At 47.3% G+C, this 12,941-nt stretch overlaps 1 protein-coding gene across 27 annotated transcripts in view; it reads right to left on the reverse strand.

The window, feature by feature from the left end:
- Positions 1–12,941, reverse strand: part of SVIL (supervillin) — a 149,378-nt gene that overhangs the window by 13,030 nt on the left and 123,407 nt on the right. For all 27 annotated transcript variants that reach the window (XM_050938955.1, XM_050938972.1, XM_050938971.1 and 24 more), the window contains 6 exons: positions 12,638–12,782; positions 11,952–12,228; positions 9,661–9,812; positions 8,240–8,345; positions 7,267–7,474; positions 6,438–6,571 (listed from right to left, as the gene is read on the reverse strand). In XM_050938955.1, coding sequence (XP_050794912.1) covers positions 6,438–6,571; positions 7,267–7,474; positions 8,240–8,345; positions 9,661–9,812; positions 11,952–12,228; positions 12,638–12,782 — 1,022 coding nt within the window. The remainder of the gene's footprint in view (positions 1–6,437; positions 6,572–7,266; positions 7,475–8,239; positions 8,346–9,660; positions 9,813–11,951; positions 12,229–12,637; positions 12,783–12,941) is intronic.

Consider the following 12,941-nt stretch of genomic DNA (forward strand, 5'->3'; position numbering starts at 1 on the left):
TTCATCGGAAGATTTTTACCCTAGCAACACTCGGTGGGTCGGTTGGGTCACCCCAAGAGTGGCGCCGCCATGGTGCCGGATATATACCCCTGCCGACCCAACGGCCCTTTAGTTCCTTCTTGCCGGCTACTCCAACAGAGGGGAAGGAGGGTGGGTTTGGAATGGATCTGAGCAACACATCTCAAAGAACAACAGTTACAAAGGTGAGTAACTGTCGATTCTTCTTCGAGTGCATGCTCATATCGATTCCAATTAGGTGACTCCCAAGCCTTACCTAGGTGGTGGAGAAGGAGTGAGATGTCGCAGAATGCAGAACTGCTGATCCAAATGCCGCGTCATCTCTGGACTGTTGAACCAGAGCGTAATGTGAGGCAAAGGTGTGGATCGAGGACCAGGTAGCTGCGCGACATATCTCCTGGATGGGTACATGAGCCAGGAAGGCGGCAGAAGTAGCCTGAGCCCTGGTAGAATGTGCGGTGAGGTGCCTCAAGGGAACATGAGCCAAGTCATAACAAGAACGGATGCACGCCGTCACCCAAGATGAGATCCTCTGGGAGGAGACAGGTAGGCCCTTCATTCGGTCTGCCCCTGCAGTGAAGAGTTGGGGTGTTTTACGAAAGGGTTTTGTCCGCTCGATATAAAATGTGAGCACTCTACGGACGTCTAGGTCGTGCAACTGTTGTTCCCGTCGTGATGAGTGTGGCTTCGGGAAGAAGACCGGAAGGAAGATATCCTGGTTGATATGAAAGGTCGATACCACTTTAGGGAGGAAAGCCGGGTGTGGTCACAACTGTACCTTGTCCTTGTGAAACACAGTATACAGTGGGTCCACAGTGAGAGCCCTAAGCTCGGAGACTCGTCTGGCCGATGTAATGGCTACGAGGAGAGCTGTCTTCCAGGACAGGTATAGTAGCGAGCAGGTTGCTAACGGCTCGAAAGGGGCAGACGTAAGTTTGGTTAGAACCAGGTTGAGGTCCCAGGTTGGGGCGGGACGGCGTACTTGGGGGTATAGGCGGTACAAGCCCTTGAGGAACCTAGAAACCATAGGGTGTGAGAACACGGAGCGGCCACTTTCCCCTGGGTGGAAGGTAGAGATGGCCGCCAAGTGCACCCTCAGCCATGATACTGCTAGGCTCTGTTGTTTGAGAGACCAGAGGTAGTCCAAGATGGTGAGGATCGAGACCTCGGTGGGAGTAACATTATGCATTTCACACCAGCAGGAGAAACACTTCCACTTGGCTAGATACGCTGACCAAGTGGAAGGTTTCCTGCTACCCAGGAGTACTTGTTGTACTGAGGCAGAGCAACGTAACTTGGACTGGCTTAACCACGCATCAGCCATGCTGTGAGGTGAAGGGACTGCAGGTCTGGGTGGTGAAGTCTGCTGTGGTCCTGAGTTATGAGGTCTGGGAGAAGAGGCAGGGTAACTGGGTTGGTTATCGACAGGTCGAGCAGCATGGTGTACCAGTGCTGCCTGGGCCACGCTAGAGCGATCATGATCAAGCGAGCTCTGCCCCTGCGGAGCTTTATCAGGACCCTGTGATCCAGCGGGAACGGTGGAAAGGCATAAAGCAGTTGGCTCATCCACGACATCAGGAAAGCGTCCGAGATCGAGCCCGGGGAGAGGCCTTGGAAGGAGCAGAACATCTGGCATTTCCTGTTCTCGCGGGAAGCGAAGAGGTCTATATGGGGAAAGCCCCACTTCCAGAAAACAGAATGAATAACGTCCGGACGAATCAACCACTCGTAAGATAGGAAGGATCTGCTGAGTCGATCCGCCAGCGTGTTCTGATCCCCTGGCAGAAAAGACGCTACCAGGACTATCGAGTGGGCTAAACAGAAGTCCCAGAGCTGGATGGCTTCCTGACAAAGGGGGGAGGACCGTGTCCCTCCCTGCTTGTTTATGTAATACATGGCCGTTGGGTTGTCTGTGAACACTGAGACACAATGGCCTTGCAAATTCTGTTGAAATGCCCAGCAGGCAAGGCGGACTGCTCTCAGCTCTCGGACATTGATGTGCAAGGCCAGCTCCTGAGATGACCAAAGGCCTTGAGTGCGAAGATGGCCGAGGTGAGCACCCCAGCGGAGAGATGACGTGTCCGTCGTCAGGGACATAGAAGGCTGAGGCGGATGGAACGGCATCCCTGCACACACCAGGGAGGGCGCCAACCACCAGTCGAGGGAGCCTAGGATGCCCGGGGGAATCGTGACTATCATGTCTATGGTGTCTCTGCCAGGGTGGTATACCGAGGTGAGCCAAGATTGGAGGGGACGGAGGCGTAGCCTGGTGTGTTTGGTCACGAACGTGCAGGCAGCCATGTGACCCAGGAGACCGAGACAAGTGCGAGCTGAAGTTGTCGGGAAGTTCTGTAGGCCTCGGACACTTGTTACCATCGCCTGAAACCGAGGCTGTGGTAAGCAGGCTCTGGCGAGACTGGAGTCCAGAATGGCTCCAATGAAGTCTATCCTCTGTGCGGGAACCAGAATGGATTTCTCTGTATTGATCATCAGGCCTAGACTCATGAATAGGTCCTTGATGATGTCCACATGATGGGTGACTTGTGCCTCGGAGACCCCTCCAACGAGCCAATCGTCGAGATATGGAAAAACGTGTATTCGACGGTGGTGGCGGGAGGCGGCGACTACAGCCATGCACTTTGTGAATATTCTTGGGGCTGTAGAGAGGCCGAACGGAAGGACCCTAAACTGGAAATGTTGACAGTTGGCTACAAACCGGAGGTACTGTCCGTGTGGAGGATAAATGGCGATGTGAAAATACGTGTCCTTCATATCGAGGGCGGCATACCAGTCTCTGGGATCCAAGGATGGGATGATGGTCCCCAGGGATACCATGAGGAACTTCAACTTTATCATGAACTTGTTTAGTTCTCGCAGGTCTAGGATAGGTCTGAGACCTCCCTTCGCCTTGGGGATTAGGAAATAGTGGGAGTAGAACCCCTTGCCCCTTTCATCCTTTGGGACCTCCTCTATGGCTTCCATGGCAAGGAGCGTCCACACCTCTTGTAAGAGGAGTTGCTCGTGAGAGGGGTCCCTGAAGAGGGACGAGGATAGGGGATGGAAAGGGGGAGGGGGCGAAATAAACTGGAGGTGGTACCCAAGTTCCACCGTGTGTAGGACCCAACAATCCGAAGTTAGCTGGGACCACGCAGGGAGGAAAAAGGAGAGGCAGTTGTAAAAGGGAGGGAAAGGATCCTGGAAAGTAACTGGTAAGCCGTCCTCGGGCGCACCTTCAAAAGTTTGGCTTTGTCCCTGTAGGTGGCTTGGAGGAACCCTGATTTTGGCCCCCTTGGGGTCCTGACTGCCGTCTACAACCGGCTTGACCACGCCTTCTGCCAAAGTCCTGCCTCTGTCTAGGTGGAGGATAAGGGCGGTGAGGCTGGGGGCGAAAGGCTGGCGCTGAGTCACCGGTGGGTGCATGCCGAGAGAGCGCATAATGACCCTGTTGTCCTTCAGGCTTTGCAGCCTAGGGTCAGTCTTTTCAGAAAAGAGGTCTCAACCGTCAAAGGGCAAGTCCTGTATGGTATGCTGTAGTTCTGGCGGGAGGCCTGACACTGGAAGCCATGAAATGCGTCTCATGGCAACTCCCGGGGCCAGAGTCCTGGCTGCGGAGTCTGCTGCATCCAGCGAGGCCTGGAGGGAAGTCCTTGCCACTTTCTTCCCCTCCTTCAAGAGAGCAGCAAACTCTTGATGGGAGTCTTGAGGGACTAACTCCGTGAACTTGCCCACAGCCGCCCAGGTGTTGTAGTTGAAGTGGCTAAGCAGGGCTTGCTGGTTTGCCACCCAGAGTTGGAGGGCCCCTGCAGAGTATACCTTATGGCCCAGTAAGTCCATGCGCCTAGCCTCCTTCGATTTTGGAGCCAGAGCTTGCTGGCCATGGCGTTCCCTCTCATTGACAGACTGTACGACAAGGGAGCAGGGAGGAGGATGGACGTACAGGTACTCATACCCCTTAGAGGGCACCATGTACTTGCGCTCAACTCCCCTGGCAGCGGGTGGAATAGAGGCTGGAGACTGCCAGATGGTATCAGCATTGGCCTGGATTGTCCGGATGAATGGTAAAGCCACTCTTGTGGGGGTGTCAGCCGACAGAATATCCACCACTGGGTCCTCTATTTCCAGTACCTCCTCTACCTGGAGATTCATATTGAGTGCCACACGTCTCAGGAGGCCCTGATGGGCCCTCAGATCAATTGGAGGAGGGCCCGTGGAGGATGTTCCCGCCACCACCTCATCAGGAGAGGAGGAAGTGGAGAGGCCAGAGACAAGCGGGTCCTGTGTGGACTCTTGCTCTTGGACGACCTCCGGCTCCAGTGGGATCTTGGAGTCTGGTGGCTGAACAGGCGCTTCCTCCGTACCGGTAGGAGGGGGGCGGCTGATAGTTGCCTCCAGCACCCAATGCTCCGATGGCGCAGAGTGAGACGGGACTGGAGGTACACCTTGGGCCTGGTGATACGCCCAAGGTGTCCAGAATGACCACTGATGGGGGCCTTGATCTTGGGCCTGGGTCTCCTGGAAGATTCTGGTGGGCACATCGGAGTCACGGTCCTGTGCATGGGAACTGTCCACATGAGAGGACACCGATGCATGTCGGGATGGCCAAGTAGGGGCTGAAAACCCCTGGGAACAGTCTCTCTCTATGACTGATCTCGCTCTGTGCGGCACCGGGGATCGGTACTGGGAGCCATAACGGTACCAGGAAGGAGATCAGGACCTATGACCGGAGCGGTACCGGGAGGTCGACTGGGATCTCGAAGCTCGGCGTCTGGAGTGGCTGCGAGAGTCACGGTGCCTGGAGCTGGATCGGTGCCAAGAGTACCGGGCCAGCAAATGAGATGCTGATCGGTGCCACGAGTGCGATCGGCGTCGGGACCGGGATCGGCGAAAGGACCGAGAACGCTGGCGGGATCGCGATCGTAAGCAGTGCCGCTCTGCGGTGCCAACAGAGGGTGGTCTCATCAAGGCCGGCTTGCCTACAGATTGTATGACCCGCACCGGCAGTGCTGGGGGTTGAGGCAGGGCAGATTCTGTCATCGCGATCAGCTCCCTTGCCGTGGAAAATGTCTCCGGCGTGGAGGGAATAGTGAGCTCAACCATGGCTCTCGCCAGGGAGCTTTCAGGTACCGGACTCAACAGCCCTTGCGGGACCGGAATCGACAGTGCCAACGTTGTTGGTGCCGCGGCAGGTGTAGGTGCTGGGCGGTCCGATCTAGTCGGGTGCTCTGGCTGCGGTGCAAGTGGCACAGAAACAGTGGGAGTCTTATGTCTCTTCACCCGCGTGGAGAGAGACTGGTACCGAGCAGACACCGGTGCTGGCGATGGTCGGTGCCGAGAGGCCTTAGCAGTACCGGTGCAATCCGGTGCTGAAGAAGCGCTTCTGCCAGTGGATTGTCCAGCGCTCAGTGCCGAGGGTGGAGGAGTAAGAGCTGCCTCCATCAGGAGCTGTTTGAGATGAAAGTCCCGCTCATTTTTCGTCCTCGGCTTTAAGGCCTTGCAAATCCGGCACTTATCGGCGAGGTGGGATTCCCCGAGGCACTTAAGGAAGGAGTCGTGGGGATCTCCTGTTGGCATCGGCTTGTGACAGGCCGAGCACGGTTTGAAACCTGGTGAACCGGGCATGGGCCCCGGCACCGGGTGCGGGGAAGGGGCTAATCCCCGAACCCCTCTTAACTATATACACTAACAATGTTATAAAAACGAATAAGAATTAACTGCAACTATATACACAAGAAATAACTAGAGAACTATGAGTAGCTAGGGAAGTGGAGATCAGCTAAGCTGCGCTCCACTGTTCCAATGACCGACACGGGCGGTAAGAAGGAACTGAAGGGTCGTTGGGTCGGCAGGGATATATATCCAGCGCCATGGCAGTGCTACTCTAGGGGGCGACCCAGCCGACCCACCAAGTGTTGCTAGGATAAAAATCTTCCGACGAACGTGCACGCGGCGTGCGCACACCTAATTGGAATCGATATGAGCAAGCACTCGAAGTAGAACTTCACATATCTACTACTTAACTGACAGATTTTCATACTGTAAATCTGTCCCACAACTATCATCTTTGTTGGTAGTTCCAGAAGAGGAGTCAATGATTAAACACAAAACCATCATCCAATCCCTCCAGAGGAGAACTGCAACATATCTGGTGGGCTAAGAGTTAACTGCTGCTCTGTTCTACGTGTGTGTGGGGGGAGGACACTTCACTCTCCGGTCCCTTGCATCCCCAGACACCAACAGATTCACTTGTGTGTGGCAGGAAGCATATTTTATTCTCCAGTGACGTCTTGACTTCACTAGGGCCCTGACTATTGCTAAAGTTTCACATCAACAACGGAAACATGTTGAACTAAAAAACAATGTATTTTATAGCCCTACAACACAGTAACATGTAGATGAAGATCACTGGACTGCAATACTACCTTGCAACATGCAATCATAGGCTTTTCGATCTCTCCTTCCTAATGCATCCCAGATTCCCAATGGCTCTGACCCTTCATCACATTCATGTATTGTCACGTTGCTGCTGCTGTGCAATCCAGCTTCCAGTGGACATCTGCAACACAAAGAAGTGCTGTGAACCCAATACCCTTACTTCCATCATCATCCAGCTTCATGTACTTCTCAGCAGCCCAAGTCAGTCCAAAGACTGACTCTCTGACACCGGCACTTCCTTTTTGCCAGCCTAATCCATATGAAAATCAATACAGGAAACAACAACAAAAGGTCTGACATTTCAGTAATGGTATTTATTTGCACAACTGATCACATATGCAGAGCGTGAGAGAATGCTCATGTGAGCTCTTTACCAATTCTTCATTTTCTCCTTTCCATCTCCTATCAGTGCCTCTTGCAAGCTTCCTTCTCTAACCTGGTCAGACTCTCTCTCTCTTAAGGCTTTTTCTTATCCTATCACCTCTGTTATGTCATAGTTGAATCTTTACTTTTAGATGCTTTTCTGTCTCCCAGAGATTGAAAACATATTGCTTTAACAGGAATGGCAATTCAATACTGCAAGAACAGTAAGTATCTCTCAGCCTATTGGGATTGTGTGAAAATCAGAATATGCACATAATGAATGAGGTGCCCTGTCCATTCCTCCTCTCCCAACATGCATCCTTGCTGCAATCTCTTAACCCACTCAAGATCAGTGCTACTGGAGGGTTGCTGGGGGGTTTTCGGGCAGACAGCTACATTTAATAATCCAGCTACAGAATACAAATGTCTTGAAGGTATAAGTCAGCTACTTACTGTTCTTTTATTTTATTGGCTGCTGTTCTTCCTACATCCTTTGTGTGAGACTGTGCTTTACAGCCATGCCACAGATAGATAAGGGCTTTATTTATATTGAGAACAATCATAGACGTCCTGGACCTTAGGCTGCTGCAGTGACATGCTACTTCAAGTAAATTTCCTTCAATGGAAACTTCTCCTCGTACACAGTACAGCCTCCAGTCACCTGGAATGGGCACAAACAGGACAAAAAGCTTTATTACATTCTGGCAATGTTACTTCTAATTCAAGATCTTTCCGGATAAATTGCAAGCACTGCATTGCATTACACAATCTTAAACTGTCACAAAGAGATAAAAGGAAATTCACAGTCAATTTTATCACTGCTCCTTAACCCTCCCCCTTTTCTATTTAGGGTGAACAAGGGACCAATATAATAATGGTACCTTATCTTTTAATGTCATCTCCACTTGGTGAACTGCAATATTTAGGCATATCAAGTCAAGTTCAGGTTTATCCCAATACAACTGCAGCCTTTCCAAGCTGCCACTGGATTGAAAAGAATTTGCCTAGTGTTCACAGAATACATAGTAGGAATTGCAGTGTGTGGTAAAAAGGTCACAGAAGCTTTGTTTTGTTTGAGTAATAGAAGTCCAAAATGACAACATGCAAAATTGCAAGTTCATAATCAAATAATCATTTTTTTGCTATGTAAAACAGAGAAGCATCTTAAAGCAGAGGGGACAATTTAAATGTATGTACAGCAAAATGAATTTGCTCTTGGGTTGACAAAACACATTTTAAGTTTAAGTGAGGAGTGAACTAAAATGAAAGCATGAGTATAAGCTCCGTGATAAAGATCATCTACAGAAGAAGCTCCACCATTCCCTTTGTTACAGAATGAGTGCTAGTTTAGCCTTCATCTAAAAATCCATTTTTCCAGAAAAGGAGGACCATAGAGCAGAAAAAACCTATCTAATAAATGATTTACTTTGTGTATTTTCTTCTTCCTCTTCCCTTCTTCCAGCATGCACAACCATCCCTCCTTGGAAGCACTGCAGAAAGCATGGTGGTTCTTTTCCTTGAAGCACTTGTACCTAGAAATGGAGAGCACCACAATACTGAAACCACAGCAAATTAAAGAGTGAGGAAAAACTGCCTCTTGGCAGAGTATTAAAAATAGTATAGTCCTGGCCACCCATAAGGGTGGTTTTTCTAATATGTTAAAACACTGACTATTGTTTGAGCTGCCAAATACATCAACATTCAGTGGGACGCATACATGTTGTTTTGGTTAGGAACTGCATAACTAAGAGGAACCTGTACCCATGTTGCAGTGTTCAGCAATCTTAAATTTCAGAGGATAATTAGCACTGACTATATTGTAATTTAAATTGGTTTCTTTTAGAACAGCATTGAAGTCCATTAACGGCAGGAGCCATCTTCTCAAAGAACTGAGACATTTTGAGACAATAGTTATATGCCAGCCCTATGAAGATTGTAAAAATCATACAGATGCCCCCCGGATTACGCAAACCCAATTTATGCAAATCCACACTTACAGAAAAAGTTCTGTAAGCTAGAAATAGGAGGTTTTGGGGTTTTTTTTTGCGTAATGGTCAGGTATACATTTCCGACTTATGACAATTCAAGTTACGCAAGCATGCCAAAATGGAACGCTTGCATAAGTCAGGAAGCATCTGTACAAATATGCTTTAATATTGCTTAAAATGCTGGCTTCTATGAAGCCTTAAAAAGTTTTGTCATTATCGAACTGACATTGTTGCTTATTAAACGGATAGGACAGACTGGTTTATAATCACTTGCACAGAATTTGGTATGGGAGGTGTCAAATGAAATCATGTCCTTTGCTCCCTTCACCCCATGCCTGCTCCCCAAACTATGTCATTACAATTCTTTGCAAAGACAATTCAATTTTGTCTTGGCCTGGCAGAAAATGCTTCTGATGGGGCTTAGCAGAATGACTGGAGCTCTTTGGATACTCGTCGTGTGAGAGAATATGAATTCCTTAATTGGATTCTGAACCTGAAGGCAGGGGATGTATCTACAAGTTATGCCTTTACCTACAGCAGGGGGAAGGAGAGAAGAAACATTTTTCCTCAGACTTCCTAGAAGGCAGATCTTGGAATTACATAATCCACAAAGAAGCCAATTTTTTTACAATGCTGGAATGTTGTTCTGCAAGTCCAAAGGGAACTTTGGAGAGCCGTATATGTATATGTAGTGGCAATAGGTACACCTTCTGCATTAAAAGAGAGCCAAAAAAAGATGATCCCCAAATCCTACCACCACATTTACTCACCAAATTTGGGTATTTGGACAGTACTAGAGAATTTTTTAGTACAGTTTTCCCACAGCACTTTCTACATAGTGGATATGTCGGCAGCTCACCTGTGCTCCTCTCTCTTCATCAAGCTCCACAGTCATCAGTGCTGACGTCCCCTTCTCGCTCACTGTGGAGTGCCTCCCTTGCCAAAAGTAGTACACACACTTCTCTTTTCCAACAGCCCTTACTTGCTGCTCTCCCTTTTGTCTGCTTCCAACTGCAAAACAAATGGCTCATGTTGAAGGAAAACAGCTATTGCTAGCATTGTGGAGCGCATGGCCAGCCAGCTAGCTCAGTGATGTGAAATCCAGTGCAGCACTGAATACCCGCACAATCTGAGAAACATTAAGTCAAGCAGTGCAAGATGCATGTGCCAATTCGTCACAGGGACATCATCTGGTGGATGTAAAGCCGCATGCACAGACTCCACTGACTGGCCAAAGGCCTCCGAACCAGAAGAAGGATCATGTAAAATAATTAACATCACCTGAGAGAATCAGACAACGTGGAATGGTGTAGCCAGTCATGTTACCGAACAACAAAAAAAGCACACTGTGTCTCATTTTCCATATTACACTGTTCTTTGGCAGCAAGAAACTAGCTGGCTGCTGAACGATATTGGAAACAGCAGCAGTTGAGACAGCTACAGGCAGAACATGAAAATTCTTCTTGGTATAATTATATTAAAAAAAGGAACTGCAAGGGGATTCCAAGTTATGACAATCAGAGAACACTAAGTTAATAACTTACTTTCACGAAAAAAGTCTCGTGATTACTTGTAGAAGTTTCATTTTCCAATTAACTAAATGCTCCATGTTAGTCTGAGCAGAAGACTCAGAGCCAAGAATATTTTTTTTAAAAAGACCTTTATCCACTCTCTGAATATTACAATTAGTAATCAAAAGCACGTGTGAAGAAAGACAAGTTCTACATTAAAACCCTTGATGGAAAGCTTTACTTTAGTTACTGAATGCTCTGAATAACTTGTGACACAATTAGGACAAGATTTTAAAAAACAAGAGTTTAAAGTTAGTCTCCTAAATCTATTCTGACACCTACCAGACATTCAGAAGCCCTGAACAATCACTCTGAAAATCCAGGCCCCTCTAAAGTCATCTCAAATTGGGCACCCAAAATCACTAGTTACTTGAAAACCTTGGCCGCAGTCTCCTCCTAAACCCTTCAAAACAGTGAAAGGCGGTGCCTCCTTTGACAAAACCAGCCTGACCGAGCAGATTTGTACTTTCAGGGTCAAAGTATTTGCAAAGTGTAAGGGAAAATAACCAAATCCAAAATTCTTCAAGGAGCAAGAAGTTGGTTTTCTTTTGTTTTCTTTACATATGGAATAGCTTATGGTTTCATCTTTAAGTCACATAATTTTCTATTTAAAAGTTTCTGCAACAAAGCACACGTCTGGGCTTACTTCATCTGCAGCTACTCTCAGATTTACACCCTTTTGTCCTCTAATTGGATTCTCCAGTATCTTGACTCCACAATCACACATTAATCTGCATTTTCTCACTACTTTTAAGAGTGAAACCATATTTGTGCTGTGGCTGATTAGCGCATTTGTCCCCTTGGAACGCACTTTTCATTTGTGGGGCTGTTCGTACTTTACTTACCAATGGGGCCATCTCCTCTTCTGGAGTTCATTCCCCATTTTGAAAGCATGGAGTGAGGCACAGCCCTACCTGTTCCCTACTTCAGCAAAGATCACTCTGAGTTGGTTGTCTGCTAGAGATTTACCTACTCAGTATTTTCATCGGAGCACAGTTAAGAATTTTCAAATCAAGGCTGAAATGCACTGATGAGTGTTTGGAGAGCCAGCACAACGAGAGTCCTTCCCTCTTGGCACTTTGGCTTCACTATCTAGCACAGATTTTTGCTTCCCCCTTGGTTCCTCTTTCTACTACCTGGCAAAGGCTTCATCTGGAACTAAACTTACATCTCTTGCAAGTCAGTTCAGAACACTGCCACTAGTCCAGCTCCCTACCTGATTCAGTTCTACGTTAAAGAAGATTACAGTTCCTCTTGATATCATCACTCAAGTCATTTTTGCAAACCAGAACTATGCGGCTACAATTTGGATGCAAGTAAGCTAACACATGGAAAACTGCTCTGTGATGGCACAGATTACATTTTGGTGTGGGGAAGAGGAAAAACAGCAATGATTTTACCAGGAATTCTACTTCATATCTTGCTTGCAAAGTTTGTTTAACGGCCACATGCTGTAAGTGAATTCCTGTCTTGTTTGACTAGTGGGGTGCATCACATGCAAGGAAATTTAGCTATAACATTAGCTGTTTTAGCCACAGACATCAGTACCTAGCATGAAGAAATTCAGTTGTTCACTAACCTGCAGTGCTCACCATGTACTTCCATTTAACCACATACGTGTCTCCCTCATGGAATTGTCCAATGCTTTGTTTAGGCAGCCTACTGTAATCAAATTCCAGGATGTGCCAGACATCCACTGAGGCAGTGATAATTTCAAACTGCCTCCCATCTTCTCCTTCAATAAATCCATAGCCACGGCCAATATTTATTCCATCCAAGACTGTGCCAACCATAGTTTGGGGCACCGGTACCATTAGCATGACATCATATGGTTTAAAGTCAGACTTGGAGTCTTCCTGTGACAAGACACGTAACAGTCGGGTTTTTTTTTGTCTCTGTTTAGATTTTTTTCTTCTTACCCAATGATTTAATTATAAACATACAAGTAGCAAATGTATGCGATACTCTGTGACACGGTGGTACTGTTTTCTTTTTGTACTAAAGCCAGTTCTGAAGCACTGATCAACCCCCCCAAAACACTAGTTGATTAAGAGCATGTATGTGGGTTTACCATCAATGATATTGTTCTGGTTGACATTCTAAGGACAGAATGATCAAGGAAGCAGTTTAGACCATTGAGGACAAAAAACTTATGTTTCCACTGATGAATATCAGTCATTTATATGTTTTGAATTCAAAATTGGCTTCCCATTACAGACACACAAATCAAGTATTGAAAATACTCAGTAAGTTTATTTGCTCTACCTTCTGGTGAAGAGATTCACTAGAGTTCTTCTCATTGTGTTTCTTCAATTCTGTCCAGTCAAGAAATTTTTCTTTGAACAATATGGTCTCATTATGTTCTGTGAGTCTGCCAAAGATAGCCCAGTCAGGACGCCCTTGTCCTTTTCTGTATTAGAAAAAACAAAAAACTGGATTAAATTACACACTGTAACATATATGCAAGAAATGGAATGTTTTAACATCCCTGAGAAAACTCATGTTCAATACAGGTTTCTAAGTCTTTACTCTAGTTTGCAAATTATAAAGTTTGAAACTATTCAGATAT

This window comes from Gopherus flavomarginatus, chromosome 2 (assembly GCF_025201925.1).
Source record: "Gopherus flavomarginatus isolate rGopFla2 chromosome 2, rGopFla2.mat.asm, whole genome shotgun sequence".
Taxonomy (NCBI): domain Eukaryota; kingdom Metazoa; phylum Chordata; order Testudines; family Testudinidae; genus Gopherus; species Gopherus flavomarginatus.